The sequence below is a fragment of the Trachurus japonicus genome, chromosome 21, assembly GCF_045865225.1.
Source record: "Trachurus japonicus isolate A0001 chromosome 21, Traja_1.0".
Classification (NCBI taxonomy): domain Eukaryota; kingdom Metazoa; phylum Chordata; class Actinopteri; order Carangiformes; family Carangidae; genus Trachurus; species Trachurus japonicus.
In genome coordinates, this window is record NC_140927.1 from 21160811 (window position 1) to 21185450 (window position 24640).

At 42.3% G+C, this 24640-nt stretch overlaps 2 protein-coding genes across 5 annotated transcripts; both read left to right on the forward strand.

The window, feature by feature from the left end:
- Positions 1-206: 206 nt before the first annotated feature.
- Positions 207-4871, forward strand: gpa33b (glycoprotein A33 (transmembrane), paralog b). Its single transcript, XM_085765686.1, has 7 exons — positions 207-285; positions 640-806; positions 1806-2019; positions 2105-2269; positions 2376-2492; positions 3832-3961; positions 4060-4871. Exons 1-7 carry the CDS (start codon positions 234-236, stop codon positions 4757-4759), a joined length of 1545 nt encoding a protein of 514 aa, XP_085621812.1. The 5' UTR covers positions 207-233; the 3' UTR covers positions 4760-4871.
- Positions 4872-6607: 1736 nt separating this feature from the next.
- On the forward strand, positions 6608-24043 carry ildr2b (immunoglobulin like domain containing receptor 2b). Of its 4 annotated transcripts, XM_085766425.1 has the most exons (10): positions 6608-6828; positions 10636-10965; positions 12603-12722; positions 17648-17704; positions 18923-19069; positions 19177-19338; positions 19632-19745; positions 20567-20771; positions 21684-22350; positions 23620-24043. In XM_085766425.1, exons 1-10 carry the CDS (start codon positions 6777-6779, stop codon positions 23653-23655), a joined length of 1890 nt encoding a protein of 629 aa, XP_085622551.1. In that variant the 5' UTR covers positions 6608-6776; the 3' UTR covers positions 23656-24043. The 4 variants fall into 4 exon arrangements, with proteins under 4 accessions (XP_085622551.1, XP_085622553.1, XP_085622552.1 ...); XM_085766427.1 differs by lacking the exon at positions 19632-19745; XM_085766426.1 differs by lacking the exon at positions 17648-17704.
- The last annotated feature ends 597 nt before the right edge of the window (positions 24044-24640 follow it).

The window sequence follows — 24640 nt, forward strand, 5'->3', positions numbered from 1 at the left end:
TCCTCCTTTTTCATGTCCATCTCTAACGAGCAGTTGTAATCAGGAGAAAAGCAGATCAATCATTGGCCCTAGCTCTGGTCACATGTGACCTATATGTTGACTTATTACCTGGAAGTGTCAACGTCTCTGTACCTGTGAGTTCACCGTGAAGGTTAGGCGAGCTCTCACTCCTGGACTGAGAGCATCAATTTCTGATTATTATCAGTGGCTGGATGTTTTAATCCTCTTCAGCGATGATGACAAACAGGCAACTGGGATGGCGAAAGCTTTTTCTAATATTTACAGGTAGGTTTTATGTTCATTATTTCTCTTTTCTGTGAACCACTGCCACACCTTTGTGGGATTATAACCTGTGTTAATCATTAATCCAACAGTCTCCTTCACAGCCGGAAGTAAGATTGTGTTTTACTCGAAAGAAACCTGCACGGAAAACCATTAATATCATTTATATTTATTAATTTGTACTGTTATTTATTGTATATTTAAAACCAGAATTCATATTGAATTATAAATTTTAATTGAAATTTACATAAATATCAGTTTCACTCTGCCCCACAGTTACATGTTACACAAACATCTGTCTTTCATATTAGTAAAATAAATTGGTTATCCACTATTACATGTTTCTATTTGTTTCAGTACTGCCCTGCTGCAGGAGCTTACAAGTTTCTATCCCAGTGGGAGAATATGAGGCTGCACGAGGAGCCGAAATTACCCTCACCTGTTCCTTCGTCCCAGCCCAACCAGTAATCAACACAGTCATCATCACATGGGAAGCGTTCCCTGACAATGAAAATGATCCAATGGTGAGAGGTTAAAATAACTAGCAGCAATATGTGTGATATACAGTGTTATTCTGGTAAAATGTGATTTTAAACATGAGACTTAGTTAACTCAGCCGAGGGCCACTCAGAGTCTCAGCTTGCATTTGGAGCCTAATAAAATTGTAACAGAAAGTAAAAGAGTGTGAGAGACATGAGTGATTAACAGACAGGCATAATGTCCCTGACTTAGTGCTTTATGACATGTGTGTGTGTGGATTACATGCAAGAGCAGTTATTTTGATCCAGTAACAAAAGTAAAAAAAAACAAAAAAACTCATGGGCTCTGTGCTGACCCACACTGATTTAATTTAGTATTTTTTCTTGTCTCTATAGATTATTTTCACATCAATACTGTGATGGCATATGTGACATATAACGTGTGTTTTTTTCATTGCCAGCACCTGCTCAGATAGTCGCAGCTATCAGAAACTGGGATAAGGCGTATACATGCCACAGTATCCATTCTCTTTCAGAGTTCTCCAGGTGGCAAAACCGGGTTTCTCAAAATTGGGATATTTACATGAACAAACACAAAAACGAGATACTCAAATCCGATCATTACCAGGAAACTCAAGTCTTTGTAAACAAACTCACTGTCACTTCTTTATATGGACAATAGAAACTTCCTGAAATGGATAGTCATCCACTGCAGTAAATGATAGTTTCTATTGCAAAAATGAAAAAGTTTGCAACATACCCATGCCGGTACATTCTGGTGTAGACAAAAACATTGATAAGATAAACAAACAAATCACAATCTGTAATATGGGGTTCATACAGTAAAAGCAATACCACATTTAAGGTTGTGCTGAATATCAGCACAGGTCTGGCTTTTTTCTGTGCTCAGTCTATGGCCTTGTAGTAGCCTACAGTAGGCCTAGTTTATGCTCAGACCACAGTCATGAAGGTGATCAGTAGCCTGCAACACCACTCTATAATACTGAGCAGATATCTGTATAATCTATGTTGTTTGCGTTTCAGAAAAAAATTGCCACCTACTTCAATGCAGATCAGATAGACGTTGCACCTGCTTATGAAGGTAGAGCCTTTATGGATGTTGACTTAATCAAACGTGAGAGCACACTACGCCTGACCAAGGTGACCATGCAGGACAACCGACGTTACCAGTGCGAAGTCCTAATCCCTGGAGACGATGAGGGAACACAAGCTGCCACCACTTCCCTCTTGGTCCTGGGTGAGAATTGGCCCCATTAAACATCGGCCCCATTAAATAAGAACACTTATCAGAGACGTAACTTCCCTTTTTTGTTTTTGTATAGTTGCTCCCTCTCAACCGATCTGCAGCATTAATGGAAGAGCAGAGTACTGGCACAACATTAGCCTCACATGCAAATCTGAGGAGGGGTCCCCAACACCCACCTATCAATGGAAGAGCTTCAGCGTTGAAAACAATCCGAGGGCATTTCCCCCTAAGACAACTGAAAGTATGCATTTAAACCATCCTCAGCATCTGAAGAGTTTATTTCTCTTTGATGACAGAATTTCACTTCATCAGCACTGTTTGGTCTTATTCTTCTGATTATTTTGCAGGGGATGGAGTCCTATCTCTCTTCAATATTTCAAGAGAGACGTCAGGGTTCTACATTTGCACATCAACAAATCGAATTGGTTCTGCCAGCTGCAACTTCACCTTAGCTGTGATGCCTGGTGAGTGTTTTTTTAGATTGTGGGCTTCACCTATTCAGGCTGGTGTAAAAAAAAAAAAAGAAAAAGAAAAAAAGCCTGAAACTCAATGTACATTACACTTTCAGCAGCACTGTGAGCATTTATCCACTAAAAGAGCTCAATGGAGAAAGACCTAGACTGGTCCTGGAAGCAACCATAACTAGATGTGGTAGGCTACTCTGTCTTGAAGCAGAAGTACGTGATCCAGTCGTTTTGGCTAACTTCCTGTCAGTCGATGGAGTTAGCAGTCCCCGCCCTCGTCCCTACGTCACCACATTCACGCGCATCCTTTGGCTGCACACACAGAGAGGACCGCCCCTTCATGCCGTTCTCTCTCCTCATTGGATAAGGGTTGTAGGATACAAAGAAAGCTTAAAGCAGAGCAGACTGACTGACAGACCCGTGTTTCAGACCAAACACTCAACACAAGTGATTGCGGTCGGAAGATATAACTATTTAAGACTTATATTAACACAAACATTCCGCTTACTTCTGCTTTAATTAGCCTAATTCTCAATAATTTATATGTTATACGTCCAAGTACAACTACCCCCTGCATGAAAGCTGTGTAGTAATCTTGGCTGCTTGCTGTATAAGTGTAACGGATGTGCACTCACTCCACCCACAAAGGACGTGCTAACCTATTTGCCAAGCGGTTGTCAACCTCTTGGCCAAGCGGTTAGCATCGTTGCCTGACGTGCAGGAGACCAGGGTTTTAACCCCACCTAGGGCAGGCCGTGAGAAACCCAACGCAGAGGGCCAGATATGATCATCGGCTACATAAGCACCCAAACAGGGACTATCATCAGCCAATGAGGATGTAGACTCATTTGTCATTTGTAGCCTAACATGATGTAGCCCAATCCATAGCCTATTTAGTAGTTTTACAGGTTCTCATATTAAAATAGCCTGCCGGCCATTTCAAACAACTCATAGAGCTAATTATTAACTAGCTTGTAATGATAAAACAGCTCCTCATCATGGAGCTTTAGGTTAGTGTCCATTGATTGTCTATCTTTGACTGGATATTTCCAACAAGTGACAACAAAACAACAACAAAAAAATAGATTTTTTTTCTAACCACAGGTCATACTATTTAGTGTAGGCTACTGTTCAAAAAATGTCCTGTATTCTGTGACCATGTCATGCTAATGGAAATTTTTTGGAATAGAAGCCTGATTTACAAAGGACTAGACTCAAATTTGGAAGTTCAAAATAGCTAATGAAGCTGTAAATGGTGGCTAAATGGGGATCTCAGGTTTGGACTACGTAGGCCTATTCTAAGAAAACCCCATGTCTTTCTTTTCACCTTTTTCTCCAGGTGGTGGAAATGAGGCATCCATTGCAGCTGTGGCCGGAGGAGTCGTCGCAGGTGTCTTGGTTCTGGGGATTCTCATCTTCTGTTGCTGTCGGAGAAAGGGAAAAAAGGACAAGGAAAAGTATATCGAAGGGTATGTAGCCTATACTGTATGTTTCTGTCACTCAAAATTGCCACCGACAATTGGTTTGGTAGGTGTATTGATTATAAGTATTACTGTGTGTCTGTTAGTGCCACCGGGGGTGTGCAGTATTATGACAGAGACGACCAAGAAGATGGAGACCAGTACGTGGATGACAAGTCAAACAGCGAGACAAAGCAGTCCAGGCAGTATGAAGACAAGAGCACTGTTCCTCAAAGCTACGTGAGTGGAGGACCAGATGGACACAAGTCTGATGATGATCAAAACAGTCACTACAGTGGTCAAGGAAGGAATGATGGCAAAGGCAGTGATATTGACTCTCAACGCTATCGTGATGACCAACATGATCGTGATCGTCTTGATGATCAACGCGGTCACTACAGCGGCAGTCGCGATCGTCTTGACGATCAACGGGATCGTTACGGTGGCAGTCGCGATCGCCTCGATGATCAACGGGATCATTATCGTGGAAGTCGCGATCGCCTCGATGATCAACGGGATCGTTACGGTGGTAGTCGCGATCGCCTCGACGATCAACGGGATAAATATCGTGGAAGTCGCGACCGCCTTGACGATCAACGGGATCACTATCGTGGAAGTCGCGACCACCTTGACGATCAACGGGATCACTATCGTGGAAGTCGCGATCGCCTTGACGATCAACGGGATCGTTACGGTGGCAGTCGTGATCGCCTTGATGATCACTACGATCGCCAAGGCAGTGATCGCTATGATGCCAGAGGCAGTCGTGATCGCCTCGATTACAGTGAGGATCAATACAGAAAGTGATATGAATTAGCCTGCTCAGTTACTGAATGCTCTTTGGTTCCTTTTTATGATGCAAAAGTATTTGGAAGTGTTTATGGATTTGCTTAGTGCCTCATCACATCATAAAGACACATAGCAAAATTAATTTGCTCATTCCGTTTTAAATTAAAAGCCCAGGGGTTTGGCCAACAACACAAAGAAATAACAGCATTAAAGCAGAAGTAAGTGGTCCGGTCGTTTTCGCTAATGCTGCATTCCAGGCAGGCTTTTGAAATCGTAAATTACAGCTTCAAGTCACAACTTACGACTTTGTAGCGTTTCAGGCAACCCACTCGTGTTTCTCCGACCTGTTTTACCGGTGAAAGTCACTATAACGGCCACTCGTAACTTCCGACCGGTGAACTCGTACCAGATCGACCTGGTACGACTTCACGGTCGGAAAAATACGAGTTTCCTTGAACGCACCATAACAGTCCTCGTCCCTACGTCGCCACATTCACAGCGTTCCTTGGCTGCACACACAGCCCTGCATGCCGTTCTCTCTCCTCATTGGATAAAAACTGTAGGATACGATAAATGTTTTCTCCTCGGCTCAGAGCAGAGCAGAGGGACTGACAGACCCGTGTTTCGGTTCAAACACTCTATGTAAGTGATTGCTGTCGGAAGATATAACTATTTAAGACTTATATTAACACAAATATATCACTTACTTCTGCTTTAAGGGAGTTCCCCTGGTATATTTAATTTAAATGTTTGCTACCACAACAGATTACCACCTCTTAACCCAACAATTTATTTCATGCTTTATTGAATTCTTCCTCTGTTCAGTGCTCACTGCCATCACCAGAACCCAACACTTCCTGGTGTTTTTCACAATAAAAGCCTGCCAATAAAAGCAAGGCTTTTACTGTGGAAGTTTTGGAGAAAGTAGCTACTGATGGTAACTTAACATGGTTGGGAAAAAAGGGAAAGTGGATGACTCTAGTTGCAGAGGTGGATAATACTGAATTAATCAAGAGGTAAAGGTCTGAGCTTTTAATAAACCAAATGATTTTTTTTAACCAATCAATCTTTTTTTTTTATTACCTTGTGTCGTTTCCCTTTAGCCCTTGAGCCTAGGCATATGATACAGTCTATATAGCTAACTTTTTGTCCCTGCAGAGCTGCTTTATTAGTAAATCATCAACTTTCCTCAAGGGAAGACAAGTTTCTTAAGTGAGATAGATCTTATATAATCTCCAAGGACCTTTAATAATCTTAATCTTAAAATATGATTTTAAATCATTGTTGGTATAAATAGTGTTTGTTTGCATTTCAGTTAAAGCCTTCCCAAATCTCAATAAATGTCAATTTGTCACCTTTAAAACACCAAATAATTTACTTCATATACATTTACTTGTCTACTGCAGTAATTTGGGTCTTGTTATTAAAACTTGTTACCAGGCTTTTCTGAAAATTGTGGACATCCCATAGTGTAAATATTGTATTTTATCTTTAATTTTGTGTCTTTAATTCATAGTTTGTACAATTAATTAAGTGCCTGCATCTAAACATATTTCCAGCATTTTTATAGCCATGCTTATTGCATTTATGCTTTGGTATGAATTTGATTATAGTGGTCAAGTGCTAGTTTATACTGAAATGGTTTTTAGCCTACTTTAGTTTTTTTTATTTTGCATTTTTTTTGTATAAGTGATTTCTATTAAATTGCATTTTTCATATGAAGTCAAATCGAGTTCATTAAAGAATGTTTAAAAACTGTTTCCGTTTATTTGCATTACCATTGTTGCTTCACCTGCTGTAGAAACAAGAAACAGCTCTCAGCAGCAGCAGACAGTCCAGACAGCAGCTCTCCTTCCCCTCGCTCTTATTGTCCACGCGCTGCGGCACAGGAAGTTGGGAGCGTCAGTGCTGGATCACCTCTGTGGGAAGTGGTACAGTCCCGTTAGTCGCAGCCTGCGTCCTGTTTGCTGCAGCCGCACATAGCGGACAACGAGATGAAGAACAACATGCGGATAAACTACACTTTCCTATAAAAATGGATTTTATAAAGAACTTCTACCAGCTGGCTGTGTTCCTGGGAGCTTCGTGTAAGTCTGTTTTCCCTCTTTCAAAGGCTCCATCTTTACGACAACAGCGCAACAGGTTGATCCAGTGTAAACTTACTGCTGCTGCACCGCTGCTTCAAACCAGAGCTCGCATATGGAAGACTCGAAAATATCGGTCAAATTTTGAAGTGCTTGTTTAATATTTTTTGGCGTCAATTACGCGTGATGGGTTAGAGTGATTATAGTAACAGTTTGTCCCATTTACAAAAAGAAAAAAGAATAACACCATAAGGTCTTTATTGATCAACCCTGGTAATCCGTCTGGGATGTGGTGTGTGGAGACCAATATTCTGTTGATTATACTTTTTAGTATCCCACTCTATCTCCTCAGATATGACACAATTGTTAACGGACCACTTATAGCCTATTTGGTGTTACAGGCCTGTCTGAACAGGAAACTAAGCTACTGTGGTGTATTTAATAAAATCTGAATTCTAAACTACACTGTGAAGTACAAGAGTCAATATAAGGGTCAATACATCCAGATAGCTCTACCTTCATGGATGAGCAGCAGTGATTAGACCTAATAATCAACAGGAAGTTAACCAAATTCATAGTCCATTCATTGTTTTGATTATTCCCTGTGGATTTTGGGGAAGAATGAATATTTTTGACTTGTAGAGTATTGGATGAATACATTCAGGTACTTGAACACATCACTTTTGCATTTTTTTCACATCTTATGACACTAAATATACAGGTTAGTTGTAAACGAAAGTAACTGTTTGCTGCAGCCTGATCCACAAGTGCAATGAAGTACACAAGTGGCTGCGAATTTGTATAAGAAGGTGTCACAAGAGGGCTGACAATGTACATGTGATAGTACATCTGGGAGTAATGCACCCTTGCTGATAAATGTTTCACAGGCTCTTGAGGTGACTGTAACATTGTAGTGAAATCCTTCATCGAGCACGGAGACTATATTCACTCTTTATCAGTGTTTTTGTTGGGCTAATGAGTCAATGTGAAGGAATGCAGGTCACAGTAAAGGCAGGAAATGTGACAGCTTTGGAGAGGAAAAGTCTGATGGTGTTCAGGAAACATGCTGCAGCCAGAGCTGTGACCTGGAATACATTTGTTACTGCTCGCTGCTTTAAATTGTAATCTCATCTCAAACTGAGGCCTCAGTTTGCACACAGGTGGAGGAGGAGGAGGAGGAGACCGTGTGCTGCCTCCGCAACCTGCTCATTTACGTACAGTGACTCACGCCTGATGTGAGGCTGGTGTAAACAATAGTTATCAGTGAGTCAAAGGTGCATCCAGCAGGTTTCTGTGTTTGTTTCTCCGGACTTCCTCTCACCTCGAACTGACGTGTCCGTGCTGTAACGGTTTGGGTTTAAATCTCTGGATGATAATTGGCCTGTTTGCAACCAGCTGGACGAGGCCAGGCGCTCCCATTGGTTGGGAGTCTGTGACCCTCTCCCCCATACACCCCCCTCCTCTCCTGGCCCTCAAGTGGGACAGCCGGGAGGGAGAGGGAGTCCTAACAATGGACTGGTCCATGAAAAAAAAGAAACAAAGGGAAGACCAGTGCTGTTTCATGGGAGGAATTTAGAGCTCTGTCTCCTCCCCGCCTCCCCCTCTTCTTCCCTTATCCTGTAAAATCATTTGGCTTAATCACCATCACCACTGTTTGTCTTGCACTTGTGTAGTTTATGTGCGTCCTATAAATCAGAAACCTACTGCTGACCAGGTTCACTGAATGTAGTATGGCTGCTACAGTTGAAACAACTAGTCAAAAAATCCATTAATAATTGAGAAATAATCAGCGATTTGATGATTCCAGCCTCTCAAATTTGATCATTTGTCCGTTTTATGTCAATATTGTTAGTCGATAAAACACCTGAAGGTGTCCACACTTCATTGATTGAGCAAAAGAAGGAACACACGTAATAATGATGTCCATTATTGATTGATGAATATTTCCTTAACCAGTCCATCATTTGAAGAACTAAATGTCAGATAATGAACGGTGAAAATGCCAGTTACAATATTTTAGACTAAGACTAATTTGACAGAGAAAAGACAGAGAAAAAAGAGAAAAGCTAAACAAATATTTGGCATTTTAGCCTGAAAAATGACTTAAATAATAACTCAATGATAAAATTGTTGGCCATTGTTTTTCTGTTGATGCATTAATCGATCATAACTAAACTGATACTAGAAGTAGTTATTAGATGCTGCTGCTGTAAAATAAGACTTGCTCTCATACTAGCAGGAAACTAGGAAAAGCATCCGTGTTAGATAAAGGCGATAAACACTAAACACGCTATATGCCCGTCGCTCGTCTTGCTGCTGCACCGGAGAGCCAGGCTGGTGGACTTGCTTTTGTTTTGATTTCCTGTCTTCTGGGAAATGTTTAGAGTGAGTTCCTGCCCCACCTAGAGCTAATATGACTAGCAGAGAGTACCCACGAGCGTCTGACCGCTCCATCCCCTCCCTCTGTGATGACAACCCCCTGCCTCTCCACGGGGCCTCCCAGCCCCCCACACAGACTGGAATTTAACCTTCCTGACCCTGGTACAGAGCAACAGAGGAGCCCCCCACTCACCTAATCTCTGCCCCTGTCTTTTCTCCGGCTTCAATATGACACAAATGACTGTATCTCCCAGGTGCAGAGTCATCATGAATGATCTATGCCGACAAATAAGGCCCAGCTGTTTCTGCAGTTATCAAGATCTCAGCATGCTTCCCTTTCCTGTCCTTTGACTGTTCTTGTCGACACTGAGTTGCCAGTTTCTTATGTCCACTCAGCCAAAACCAATGCAGTCTAATACAACAACAGCTTTATTACTGTGTCGTCTGCTCACACTGCCTGAGAAAACATGATGCAAGGGATCAGAATACACCATCCTCATTTTGTGCAGAAAGTTCAGCCAGAGCTAATATGAGCCTCGGCTCTGAGTCAGAAGAACCAGGTGGGTGTGTGTTTTGAGTTAGAGTCTTTTCAGTAGGAAAGTTGCCACTAATACTTCCATGCTGCCATCTGACCACAGTAAGAAAACACAACACAGAAAGTCTGACTTCTGGATTCTGACTCACATAACTTATGCATCCTATTTGAGTCGAGCTCGCTGCTCATAGCAACATCCTCACATCCTCAGACTCTTTTCAGGAGGAAATTTGCTGCTAATGTTTTCATGCCTCTATCTGATCACAGTAAGAAAACACAAAACAAAAAGAGGAAGTTACAAACTAACAAAACCATAACTTTGGAAGACACCCACTTGATTTGTGTAATAGTTCACCCTCCTTCATTCCTTCTTCAACCCACCACTGACATCAGTGTTGCATTATAGGAAGGCATCCCTTCTTCATTTGCTTCACTGCCAGTATCCACACAAGGACTTGAAAGTCTTGAGATATGAACTGTTAAAACAAAAGCTTAACCTTATAAGCTCCACAACAGTGAGATTTATTGCAGGGCTGTTGCTGTATACAGCACAGTTTAACCTGAAAATAAGTTGACTTTCAGTTTGACGTGCAGACAAAAGTAAAATTTGAAGATGTCACAGTGAGGAGAAAAGCAGTAGTTCATTTTTCAGTATTTGATTCAGCCTGTGATAAAAAAAATGAATAAAAAAAAATCATCAATCTTTAATGATTATTAGTTAATGCCCATCCAAGGGGGGGGAAACTGTTTGTGAAGTTGCCTGGTTTCAGTTCTGCAGGATAAGTAGGTCAGTGTGTTTTTTCTAAATGCTGACCAAGTCTCAAGTATATACTGTTATCCGTTTTTACTGTTTTACTTTCGACTAACCGATGTCCTGTTTGTTTTGTCTGTGTCAGTGTGCGTCTGTGATGGTGTCAATGTCATCGTGCGAGAGAAGCAGCGGTTTGCGATGCTCTTCCAGTCCGTGGTCCTCCCGTGCCAGTACCAAACGGCCTCCACCCAGACCCCCGTGGTGCAGTGGTGGTACAAGTCCTACTGCAGAGACCGCTCGCGAGAGTCCTTCAGCCTGCCGGAGACCCTGGGCATCCAGACCTCGGAGCTGGGGGCCACGTCTCACCTGGAGTGCTCCGACAGCAGCCGCACGGTCCGGGTCGTGGCCTCGGCGCAGGGAGCCTCCATGACGCTGGCTGAGCACTACAAAGGCCGAGACATCGCCATCGTAAACAGTAATGTGATCATTCTTATATCCTCCATGTTGGGAAATATATCTAGGGCTTAAAGCAGAAGTAAGCGATATATTTGTGTTAATATAAGTCTTAAATAGTTATATCTTCCGACAGCAATCACTTACATAGAGTGGTCTGAAACACGGGTCTCTCAGTCACTCTGCTCTGCTCTGAGCCGAGGAGAAAACTTTTCTCGTATCCTACAGTTTTTATCCAATGAGGACAGAGAACAGCATGAAGGGCTGTGTGTGCAGCCAAGGGATGCACGTGAATGTGGTGACGTAGGGACGAGGACTGTTATAGTGCGTTCAAGGCAACCCGTAACTCGTGTTTTTCCGACCTGTGAAGTGGTACCAGTTCGATCTGGTACGAGTTCATAGGTCGGAAGTTACAAGTGGCCGTTATAGTGACTTTCACAGGTAAAACAGGTCGGGAAAACACGAGTGGGTTGCCTGGAACGCTACAAAATCGTAAGTTGTGACATGAAGCTGTAATTTACGGTTTCAAAAGCCTGCCTGGAACGCAGCATTAGCCAAAACGACCGGATCGCTTACTTCTGCTTTAATGAGAGTGAGAGTTGCTGCAGCTGTTGTTGACCACGGCGCCCTGAGACTCATCCCTGAGCAGGACTCAGAGCCGACTGTGCTTTGTGTTTCCTGTTCTCTAAATAAACCTCTTTTGTCTTTGTCTTACAATAGAGCAAGCATTGCACACACTGATGTGACCACCATCTCCTGCTCTCACTGCCATTCATGCATGGACTCCTTTTAAACCTCAGCCTTATCAAGACAAAACACCCGTCCCCCGTCCAAATGTATTCGCACAACAAACCACATCCAACAATGCTCCTGGCGTCAGTTAAAAAATACTGACGCTATAAATCATTTATCATCGCTTATAACATATATGACGTAAAACATTCATGTAAAACATTCTGTATAAAGCTTCGGCTTGTGCAGGTGACAAAAAAAAACAGAAGCTTAATCATATTAGTGCTGAAACAATTAGTTGATTAATTAGTTGGTCCTTTCAGAACTGATTATCTGTTATATCCAACAAAGATGGCATGCATTTGCTGTTTGCAGCTTTGCAATCATGAGGATGCAGTTTTGCTGTCTTTTGTATTATTGTACATTGAATACATTTGTGTTGTGGACTGATGTTCGGACAGAAGAGGCCGTTTGAAGGAGTCTTTGAATGAGTTTCCCTGAGCTTTGTTTATAGTGTGTTTATAGTATTTGGCATTATTAGAAATGAGATGATTGATTTATCTGAAAAAATAACTGATTAGTCACTAATCACCATAGATACAGTATATACTACATGCTGCGTGTCAATTTTTAGGTGTATTTTGTACGTGTCAGTGTATTGTGCATCTCCATGATAAGTCAAGTCTTTCAGTTTATTGAAAATGTTAAGCTAAATCTGTATAGATCTAAAAATATATAATAAATTAATTAATTAATAATATTATATATAATAAATATATAATAGACACAAAGGTCAGGTCACTACAGACTCCATAAAGGAGCTATATCCTGACAGAATGATTAAAGAGTAATAGTGAGTAATCAGTGGTGATTCATTGATGTGAAGTGTCGCAGTACGTCTAAACCTGTCTCCTTGTCTCCGTGCAGAAGCCGACCTGAGGATCGGGGAGCTGCAGTGGGGCGACAGCGGAGTTTACTTCTGTAAAGTCGTTATTGCCGACGACCTGGAGGGGGTGAACGAGGGTCAGCTGGAGTTACTGGTCCTAGGTACGCCTACGTTCAATTTCTCCACTAAAGGAACAACATGAGTTAGTGCCTGATGGCGAACCGTTGGATGCAGTTTGCTTTGTTCACATGTTTGTTTGTTTGTTTGTATGTCAAGCTCAGTGAAGCTTCTCTCTATTGGTTTGCGAAGGTTTTAGAAACGGCCTTTTTTGTGGCCTGCATGCCAAAGTGTCCATACAACAGCTTCCATGGCAACGGCCAAATGGTGCTGGCCTCTCATGGTCCTGATTCTCCATGACAGACACTATTGTTGGGGGCTGACATGGACTTGGCTGGACTGTACTTTAGATACATCTTAACTCAGTTGGACACTGTTATTGCACAGCTTAGCAGACAATATAGGCGCATACTGTACTTCCAGCGGCACAGCAGGTTGTGTTTGGGTGTGTTGTGTTTGCTCGTCGTAGTGTGTTTTTTGCCGATTAATGATTAGACGAAGGTCTTGAACCTCCAGCGACCAGCTAATATGTCAGTGCTGAAGGTCGGAGATTCACCGTCTACTGTTAATGAATCCTGAAAATAGCACGTCCACCCTGCCGAGACAGAAATTGTGGAGACCATTGTTGCCAAAGCCACTCCTTAAGCTGTTACCATGGCAATGTGCTTTTTCAAAGAAGACGGGGAGTATGTTAAGGGTTTCTGCTGCTGGTGTGTGGCTGAGACATAAAGAGAGTGGGAGAGAGAGACATAGAAAAGAGACAGAACCAGGCTAAACTCTCGTGTGCGACCTGAAAGTTACCCGGTAGAGTTTTCTTCCTTTAAGTTAAGACTGACACAACGAGCTTGTAGTATCAAAGTCTGCTCATTCATACGCCCCTCCTCCACTGTGCACTAATCTGATTATAACCAGCTCACAGGAGAGCAGAGGAGGAGGAGGAGGGGGGTAAAACTTGTGAGAATAACACCACTAGCTACACAGCATTTTTGGATCTAAATTTTTTTTCTTTTTGCCACGTTGCAGCTACAAAGCCAGATTGGCCTTTTCCTGAAGTTTTCACTTTAACAGCATATCTGTCTCATATCAAGTGTCTCACAGCTGCCAGTTGGTTTAGCCCAGCACAGACTGGAAACAGTGAGCCTGGCTGTACCTGAGAGTAGCAGCATATTTTTGCCGGCATCTCTAAAGTTCACTTGATTAAAATGTTATATCTTATTTGTTTTAATATGTAAGTACTTTCGCACATGACCTCCACAAATTAAACCAAAAATTCAACTGGTGTCAATGTTTTCATCTGTGGGAGAGCAAAAGAAAGTCTCTAAGTCTCTAAGCACCAACATCTGCTGCTTGTTCTTTCAACATCTCCCTAATCTCTGGTTTAATTTTTCTCTTGGATTAATTTTTCATCCCCTTTGTTCGTCTTTTTTTTTTCTCTCTTGCAAAATCTTTACCCTCTCTCCTCCATTACTCACTCCTCGACCTTCAGTGCTCTCCCTGCATCTTTCGCTGCCTCCCTCCCTCCCACCCTCTCAGGGCTGCATAGCTCCTCGGCTCTCTCAGGTTACTCAGCGTTACTGAGCTTCATGGTATGTTGATGAGTGTGCCAGCCAGGCCAGTGTAGGATGAATGCTTATTTTATCAGGGAGGGGTGTGCTGTGTTTTTTCCCCCACCTACATAAAAACAGCATACTCAGCATACTCTGGAGCCCGACTCCCAGTCAGACAGATCAGACAGTAACTGGTATTTATGGTAATTATGGCCTGACAAACACACACCAGAGACATGAGCACCTGTAGGGACATTTCAGCCTCAGCACAACCTGTTGAAGTCCTTTTTATAGCTGTATTTATTTCCCCCCTTGAATTTCTCTCCAGTTTGACCTCTTTATCTGGTATATGAAGCACAAAAGAGGCATTGTTTCACAACCATACAACTTATATGGCCCTTTTCTGATGAGCTCCACTGGTAAATTGTTGCCCTAGAATCACTATGTGCCCCAGTTTCCCATGCTCCCATCATCGTCCTCACACACTGCTTTTGTTGGCATCTCTCTCCTGTTTGTGTATGTGTTTGTGTGACACGCATGTGCATTCACTCACTAATTTGTGTTGGTGGTTGGTTTGCACCCCATCAATAAAGCGCTAGCCTACAGGTTTCCTATTAATTTGGGTAAAGTGCAATAGGTCTGACTTTTGAATCCTTGTTTATGCATCATATTGGGTGAGATTGGAGTCAAGCTAGCTGCTCTGTGAGGCTTTAGTGAGGTAGTACTGTGTTGGTTTGAGGTAGGGGTGGGCGATATGGCAAAAATATCATATCACAATTTTTGGTAACACTTTATTTTAAGGGGTCCTTGTTCCTGTGTATCTACCTAATTAATTACAGTGTAATTACCTATGTAACCGTATGTAATAACATGTACTTACATTGTAATTACATAGTGTATTTTGGTGTACTTACAGGTCCTTGTTACACTTGTAATAAGAAATGCCAAAGTGGCCTCTCTCTTTGCACAAGCATTTCTTATTACAAGTGTAACAAGGACCTGTAAGTACACCAAAATACACTATGTATTTACAATGTAAGTACATGTTATTACATACGGTTACATAGGCAATTACACTGTAATTAATTAGGTAGATACACAGGAACAAGGACCCCTTAAAATAAAGTGTTACCCAATTTTTTAAAAATGAAGTCACGATTTCGATTTCATCACGATCTTAAATCGAAAAAAGAAAAACAGACAATTTAGGCCAAAGAACCTTTCTGAACAGATTTTAATCTAAATAGTTGCAGTTTTGCCAACATGTGCAAACAACATAGTAAAAGGTAAACAACAACACTCTGATAAAGTGCACTCTTGCAACACAAAAGGTAGTTTTCAATAAACTTTAAAGTAAAATATCAATGAAGACATTACTGTTTGTTTTATTCAACACAGTCATTTTAACAGGATTTAAGTGTATCAAAACACTAAATAGCTGATTGAAAAGGGTCAAATAAAGTAACTGTTGTTATCTCTTTTAGCAAACTTTGCAAATGTCCTTTGTTTGCGCTTTGCAGCATAGAACTGCAATTTATAGAATGTGCCCCAGACGATCCTACGATCTCTGCACTTTGGCAGATCGTCTACACCAGTGTTTTTCAACCTTTTTTGAGCCAAGGGACACTTTGTTCATTAAAAAAATCCCGCGGCACACCACTAACCAAAAATGTTAGAAAATGACACAGTGCAGCCTAATACAGTAAATATAATACATGTTGTCTCTTACAGTGTAGTTAGTTTGTTCTGACTCAGTAATGGTCACTGTGCAGGCTTCTGCCACTACACTCATTGACATAAACAGAGTCCCATTTTATTAGCCAACTCTGCCAGACAGTCACTATTGCAGACACAGATGCTCAACAAAGCCTTTTTTTTCTCCTTTTTTTTTAAGCTGTCAATCAACTCATGGGAGCTTGTCAACACGTGCACACTTCCACTCGTGCCTTCAGCCATAATTCACAGCAAACATGAGAGGACTTAAACTTATGTGGTGCACTCCCTGTGATAGAAAGTCAGAACAAACTCTGAGTGCAACCTGCAACGCGTGCTTCACTCTGCCTGGTCGCACATCTCGCGCTCTGGAGCGCAGTGCGCGCAGCTGCAGCGCTTCAGATCGATCCAGGTCTATTTTTCACGCGAGCCGCGAGCGCCGTCAAGCTGGGTAGACCAGATCGGACCAGACAGGAACTCGGGCACAGAAAAGGCGAGAGAATCCGGTCAATTTTCAAAATAAAATAATTAAATGATGATTCATTAAGTTGTTGCTCGTCCGTCTATACATATTTGACCGTTGCGTCTGCACACGAGACACATACACATGTTTGAAATGACGTGTGTGTGTGGAAAACCGAGTGAATACGAATAAGGACGGTGCCCCTAAAATAAAAAGGAGGGGCTCTCAGCTGGCTCCCCCGTCACTCACCTGCAGCTGCACAGACGAGCAGAGGAGCGCTCCGCTGGCGTGGATGAGCCGCAGCACAGCGGGAGCAGCACGCGCGTGTGTTTTATAAAAATAAAAAACAAACAAAATGAGACTGGCCGGTCGGCACGAGCCTAGTCACAGACACTCGATGGAGTGCTGAATCTCACTCGTTAACGGTTATAATCGCCTATGAGCGTCGGTTATCGGTCTGAAAAAAAAATTCAAAATGTGCATTGCTAGTTTGGATCAATTAAGTTAAATTTGGTAATTTTCCACGGCACACCTGGCGTAAGCTCACGGCACACTAGTGTGCCGCGGCACAGTGGTTGAAAATCACTGGTCTACACGCTCTAATCCTTCACGATCTAATATCGCCATATCGCCCACCCCTAGTTTGAGGGAATGCTACCCTTAGCATGCGAACATCCTCACAGTGACAATGCTAAGATTTTAGCATGTGCACCATCTTAGTTTGGCCTGCTTCATGCTAACGTTTGCAAATATGACTAACGCATCTATTTAAAGCAAAGTGTTGGACCGTCCGAAAACTTTGCCCTAATGGTTGTGCCATTTGAAAAGCTTGTTTCATCTTGAGGGAGACATGTAGCTAATTTTAAGGTTATCCATCCAGGTGGTTGTTGAGAAAGACACCCAAGTGGAAGTCTATTGATAATTGATTTATGTGTCATCGCCGTGTGCATTGACCATTGAAGTATGGAACAACCTACTGACTGTCACACTACTAACACAGCTGATAAAAACGTGTAGCTATTTCAGAGTAAACACAGCATGCATTATGTAAAATGTAATCCATTTAAGTCAGATTTAAGTGGTCAAGTATGTTTGTAATCAACGTTGTGTTTGCTGACTGTGTGAGAAGTTCATCCTTCAGTTCTTCAATTACTGCATGACCGTTAATCACCCACTCTGCCACCTTTTGACTCCTGCTTCCTGCTTCCTCTTCCAGCCTTCACCTGTGCTCTCCCTCTCTCTGCAGGTAGGACAGGTGAGCGGGACGATATCCTCCCTGAGTTTGATGTGGAGATTATGCCAGGTACGGCACCTCACCTGCACTTTTGTCTCACTGCCTGGCACCTTCTAGCTTCACCACTGCTGCCTTATGTTCAAATTTCACCAACCAATCACAACTCTCTTTCACTAACAACTGTTTACTATGGTCAGACTGATGAAGCGACACCGGTCTCATGATCTAATCTAGTTTGAATACACACAGTCAGTAGGTTACTGAAGCAACCTAAACCAAAAAAATCACAGACGTATCCTCCGCCCCTGGTCATGATTTGAATTCCACAGGGGATATGTGTTGAATTGCTGAGGGGGTTTGAGTGGATTTTTGCTTTTCGGCGCGCCCTGAGGAAGTACGTTGTTAGAGCTGAAATATTTGTGAGATGTGAAGATGGATAAGTGTCACTAAGAGTTCCCTGGAGAACCCCTTCAACTTTCCTAATTTAGTGTTCTGTGGTTTTTGGAAACTTATTTGGAAAGAAACTGGTGTTAAAGGAAGATCATAGACCTTGGCAATTGGCAAATGGGTGTAGTTTTGGGCGACATCTCAAGTTTTGGTCAGTGACATTGTGCTCACCCGAGCAACTTCTGAGATCTGGAAACGCTCAACTTAAACCAAAGAGGTTAAACCACCGGAGGAAACAAGCTTTTCATTGGCTGTGTAATACAAACTGACAGTTTTGTCAATTAATAAGTAAAAATCAAAAGTAGATGCAACAACAATATCAATAGCCAACAACAACAATACAACTGAGCTGGCCCAAGAAGAAGGAAGAAGGGAGGACGTGTAATTTTTTGGCCCCATCTGACTTATCTTTTGTGATATCACTATGTTTAATCAGTATAAGTTGGAATGAAAACCATGAGAACGAAACCCAACCCCACATTCTCCTGTAATGAGTAACATAATTTTTTTGGCCGACCTCCTGCGGTATTAAGACTTTTTTACCTCTAGACTGACATCAAATTAGATCATGGATGCCAAATTGGCTAATATTTTGCCACAGGGTTCCCAATCTAAAACAATATTTGCTTTGAGATGTTTTATTACAGAAACAGTATGAAACTCATGACCAACATAGTCGTACTCTCTGTTACTGAATGGAAGTAAAGTGACAATGACATCATTTGAAAGCAGTCTGAAGCTCCTGTATGACTTTACAGGAGCTGGAACAGAGTATTTAATGTTTCAGTGCGTATATTTATCTATATTTTATATTTCCATGTATGTGTGTGTCTATTCCAGAGTGGGCCTTTGTGGGATCTGTGGCCGTGGGCAGCATCTTGTTCCTGTTGCTGTTGGGGATCTGCTGGTGCCAGTGTTGCCCTCACTCCTGCTGCTGCTACGTCCGCTGCTGCTGCTGCCCCGACACCTGCTGCTGCCCACGACACTGTGAGCAACAGACAGTAACAACTACATGATCTGAAAGCATCACTGTCTTAAACTGAGGTGTAATCTCTGAATCAACTTCTTTACTATTGTGTTTTTGTCCCGCACAGTGTATGAAGCAGGAAAGATGGCGAAGAGCGGGCAGCCCCCCCAGGTCCCCATCTATCCCTACTACATCCCTGGTGTTCCTGCTGTTGTTCCTCTTGCCCCTTCAACCATTATGGACCCCAAAATCACCTCTATACCCTCAGTGGAGAACAACCTGGCTGGAGGTGAGTCCAAAGATAGGAGAACAGCCTGTTTCAGCAGCAATGACTTGACTTCACTAACCCTCATTTCATTGGTCGTCCCTCATCCTCATGTCTGCATCTAATCTAAACAGAAACATGCATGTTTGTCTTTTAAATCTAATCAGCATGTTTGATTTTGGGTGTTATTTTTGCCTTAAAAGAATGTGCATTACAAACTCAATTCTACAGTATATTATGTAGGATGATTACTGTATGTCGCTGTGTGTGTGTGTGTGTGTACGGGTGTATGTGCGTTTGTGTATTCACATCCACAGTGCACAGTGGTTATCGACTGAAAGCCAGTCAAGACAAGGACTCAATGAAAGTCCACTACTACATAGAGAAGGAGCTGGCTCATTTTCCCTCTGCAAAGATGGCTGCTTTCAAACGTAAGCCTGCACAGATTAGGCCAGTTTCTGTCATATGTGTGTGTGAGCGTGTGGGTGTATGTGTAAGTGCATGTGCATTTGCCATTATGTGTGTGTGTCACGTCATGTGCAAGTGTTTGTCTTTCATGTGCATGCTCTGTGTAAAATAACTAGTACCGGCTCACATCTAATCCCTACATTCATTTAATAACATCTAACTGAGGAGTTTCTCATTCAGTTTGAAGCAATTTCTTATATTGTAATGTTACTTTCTAAAACACTTCTTTACAGTAGTTCACAACAAACGTTTCTAAGACAGGGATAAATTGTGTCATTGCTGGGAACTATTTTCAGTGGAACATATTTGGTGAGTATTTAGTGGTGGGACTAACCCATGTCTGCTGTAATAAAGGACCATGTTACTCAACAGTGTGGCTCATTAATGTGTTGGTAGTTGCTCAATGGCACAAAGGAATAAGATCTACCTGTAGCCTTGGACACAGAGTAAATTTACTTCTTACTGGTAAAAGAGTATCATTGTTGATAAGGTGGTCCATTTGTTGACAAGAAGAATAAAGAATAGATGTGTCTTTAAATTGGGTCGTGACAGTAGTTTTAGGTAGCACATGAGACATGACCGCCCTCAGTAATTTGCAGTAAACTGTAATCAGTTCATGATTATATAGTCAGTTTAATCCCAGACACCTACACACAGTGCTTTTGACCAAGTCTTACTCTGACACGTTTGACTACAACTTTTCACAGCGTATCTGAAAGTTGTGAAATGTATTTCAATCACAAAAACCGCAAATGTGATTTTAGTGATGTGTGTGTTGCAACAGCCAGTAGTTTATCAGAGCTGAGCTCTCTGCACGACGGAGGGAACACAGACTTCAGACACACCTATCAGACGGTCCAGATGAAGGCGCTCCCGCCCATCGCAGATCTTGATGACCAGTCAGTGGTGAGAGCAGCTCCGCCCACACAGAGCCGCAGGCCCAGACGGGACAGAGGAGGACACCAATCAGACGATGAACTGGACAGAAGGTAAAGTATCAACAGATCCTCCTAGTGGTGATGATGATCTCCCGCTCTACATGTCCAATAGAATAGATTTACTGTGACTAACTGCCTCGGACAGACTAATTCATATGGAACAAAGCGGCTGTAAGTGTGCAGCAGGGGATGGGTGTGGTTGCACCAACAAGGCTTCATGTTGGACCAGTGGGTGAGGTTTCTAGAGGGACGCAAAGCTAAACCCATACTGGCAAAAAAACTAGTCCCAGTTAAAGATGGAGGTGCAGAATAAACCATCAAGGCAGCGGGTAAGAAAAATCCCCCAAACCTTCAAAAATTTGCAGCTGGCTGTCTCCTGAGTGTTCGAACAAGGGAAGTTTCATTTCCATAGAGAGAAGACAGAAAAGTGAAGGTGTTTTCAAAAACAGGTCCCAAACACAACCACTCAAACCATAATTTACACTCACAACCTCTCATCCCCAACCACTGTGCAAGTCTCCACAGTAAAATTGCTCCACCTGCTGCCCACCACCTCTGCTGCTGCAACTCCAGCCCTGTGGGACGAAACCTTCAAATTAACTTCTGTCCTGTCTGTACAGAGTAGATACTGATCCACTCACACACTACCACTCCTGTGATTACACTGAGCCCATCCTTTAAAGGGATAGTTCAACATTTTGGCAAATTGGCCCATAATCCCTATAGTTTTAGGAGTACCTTTAATTGTCGGTGCAAGCTATTTTTAGAGCAGCGGAGCAGAGCCACGAGCTGCTCAGAGCTATGCTATGGAGGCTATACTAATGGGATTTCTTGGTTTGTGGTTAATGTTTGAGTTTATGTCCTGCAATATTCTCCACTTGGATTATGTTGTTTTTTTCAGGGTTATTTTCCAAGTATAAAGTCATAGTCACTCTGTGTTAAGTCGTGTGCTCGTCCTTGCAGGTGGAACCCGCGCTCAGAGCATCTGAAGAGAAAGACCCTGAGCAGAAGAGGACGCACCGGCTCCCTGGACGAGCTGGAGGAATTTGCCCAATCATACGGCTCCCGTGGCCGACGTGTGGATCCTCCAGACCGGTACTACGAGCGGGATTACAGCCCCCCCAGGCGCTCCTACAGAGATGAAGATGATGACTGGCGGCGCCGCAGCCCCTCGCCTTTACCACAAAAGAGGAGGGACACGTGGGACAGCGATCGGCCCTGCCGGCCGCCGCAAAGAGGAGGGTACGATGACACCTTCCTAAACAATGTGCTGGAGAGCAAGTCCAGGGGGCAGGGAGGGGACAGAGTAGCTGGGAGGATGGACGAGGACAGTGACACTCCCTCCAAAGGCAGCTCCAGAGGAAAGGGCAGCAATAGTTACTACAGCCGGTCGCCAAGCAACCGTCCAGAAGAGGAGGACCCTTTGCCTCCGTACTCTGAGCTGGAGGCGGAGCGGTACCGCAGGGCCGACATGGCCACGGACAGATATCGCACGGCAGAACCTCCAAGATCTGAGAGATACAGAACCACCGAACCAAGCGCGAGACCCTTCTGTTACACCCGCCCCCACCAGGGGACGTCCCACACGCTACAGGGGGGCAGAGAGGAGCGGGACAGGAACCGAAACCTGGTGAGTTACTTGTAGCAGGAACATGGACTCCGTTCTTCTTCGGCTCTTCAGGAATGATGCCTCTAAATCCTGTATAAACTCACAGGACAAGGCTGTTGATATTGTATATGTCTCATATTGTCAACAAATCCCATTAAGAGACCAAAGTATCCAAAGACTGACACGGCCTGTTCCCCTCCATTAGTGTCTGTAATCCATTAAAAACACATCAGCAAGACGCACAGTTGCCAGGAGCATTATTGCTCTTAATGACTTATCAGTACAGAAAGATAAAGCTCGGATGCGTCTCCATTAGTCTGTTGGTGGGTTTATGATGCTTCACAGATCATTGGAGTTCTCTTATAAAAAAGAATATCAGCCTTTTCGTCCTTCAGATAAACAAAGACATATCAATACTCAGCGAGGAAATGGCAGGAACACAGAGAATAGAAGGAGAAAAACTAAACTTGATGGTTTCTTGTGGTTATTTACTAAATGAATAATAAGAAACGAGATACAGATCTCTGAGGAAAACTTGGTGAGTATTAATAGCCCCACACAGACTTCATGCACGATTGATTTACTTTTTTATAATGCACATATAATATGTGATTTACCTACTATAATTAAGCCTTTCAATAATGTTGTTTCATTGGCGACTGGTAGCAAATACACAGACTTCAGACACACATAGACGGTCCAGATGAAGGCGCTCCCGCCTCCTCCTTAATTTCTTCTCAGTATCTATCAAATACAGGCAAAAGTTTCTTCCAAAAAATGTTTTCTGTAGATATTCATGTTCAATAGGAATCATTCATTTTGATCTCTGTACGGGATTTGTTGACCACAAGAAGACAGAACAGCGAGAGCCTTGTACTTCAACCATTCCTAAATGTTTTACAGTATTAAGCACATAATCTGATTGTCTCTTGTGCAATGTACATGCAAGGCCTTAACACTGAGTCATTTTAAATGAGTTTTTATGTGATTTTATATAAGTAGCTGTAATATTTTTGGTATTAATCTGTACTGAATGAAAGAGAGCGACTGAAATGATTGAACTCACATTTGAATCTTTCCATGCTTACACTCTGGCTTACTAAATATCCTAAAACACACATGTGGAATCAGTATTGCAGTCATTACTAACAAAGCTTGAGCTGCACGACCTCTGTGACTTGTAATAAAGCTTCAATATGATACCTCAGGCACCAGGCTGGAATAACCCTGCATGAGCATGAATGCGACGTCTCTTACGTGTGGCTCTCGTGTGGTGTTTCCTTTTGACAGAGCGCCGCACTGAGCAGGGACTCTCTCATAGTGTGACAAGGTTTCCCAGCCTCCACCCGCACAGCGCTGGCACTGCTAGTCCGTTCACTTAAAGCCGTCCTGTGGCTACGCAGGAGGGGATAAGTGTTCAACCATCAGCCACACGAAGTCTTACTCATCTCACTGAAATAACTGCACTGACAAACAACATGAGAGGATGGAAAAGGAGTGTGCACGAACTGGCAGCATGTGCAGGACATCACTGTATTATTATGTTCCCACAGGCTTCATACTCAGTACACTGCAACTCAGGTTCGCTTTGTATGTGTGCATTTGTCTGTTGTTGATATTGTACTGTATGTAAGTACTGTCCCTTGAATTTGCTCTGCAAATTTTTTTATTGCACTGCTTAAAATACTTTTTGAATAAAGAAAACTTGGCTAAAGTCTTTTCTGTCTGACATTAATGTGTTTTAATTATACATAGGCTACAGCTAGGAGCACGATTTACAAACTATTCTTATTGTCAACGATCAATTAATTCAGCATGAAATATCAGCGATCAATATACATGCTATTGATATATCACAGCTATTTCTGCTTTATATTTTATATATAGATGTATATAGCACATTTCATAGTTAATGAAGCAAATGACCAAACTACATTATGTTGAGTTATTTAACAAAGATGATGACAATTTATAAATCAGATTAAGGTAATATTTAGCAATTTCACTTGAAAAATTACTAAAATGATCAGGTGGGTATAAAAAGTAGCTGCTGAATTATTTTCACTTAACTATTCTATTAATCGAGTGTTCATTTTAGCTCCAATAAAAACATGGTATGGATAATGAAATCACATAAACAAGTCTCAGTGTGACTTTGATGAAAATACACTATTGGACACAAGATTGACAATCACAGAATATAACAGCAGCATCCATTTGAAAATATGAGTTTAAATATCTGTGTAATTCAATATTTTTTAATTTCAGTTAGCCATGATAGAATAATAATTCAAAACAAAAATGGTACAAA

Bases quoted from the DNA above. Each gene is read 5' to 3' on its own strand.
- ildr2b (XM_085766425.1), top strand. From the start codon at position 6,777: ATGGATTTTATAAAGAACTTCTACCAGCTGGCTGTGTTCCTGGGAGCT. The intron at 6,829-10,635 runs GTAAGTCTGTTT...TGTCTGTGTCAG, and splicing joins TGTGTTCCTGGGAGCTTCGT to TGTGCGTCTGTGATGGTGTC. The intron at 10,966-12,602 runs GTAATGTGATCA...GTCTCCGTGCAG, and splicing joins AGACATCGCCATCGTAAACA to AAGCCGACCTGAGGATCGGG.
- gpa33b (XM_085765686.1), top strand. From the start codon at position 234: ATGATGACAAACAGGCAACTGGGATGGCGAAAGCTTTTTCTAATATTT. The intron at 2,020-2,104 runs GTGAGAATTGGC...GTTTTTGTATAG, and splicing joins CACTTCCCTCTTGGTCCTGG to TTGCTCCCTCTCAACCGATC. The intron at 2,493-3,831 runs GTGAGTGTTTTT...CTTTTTCTCCAG, and splicing joins CACCTTAGCTGTGATGCCTG to GTGGTGGAAATGAGGCATCC.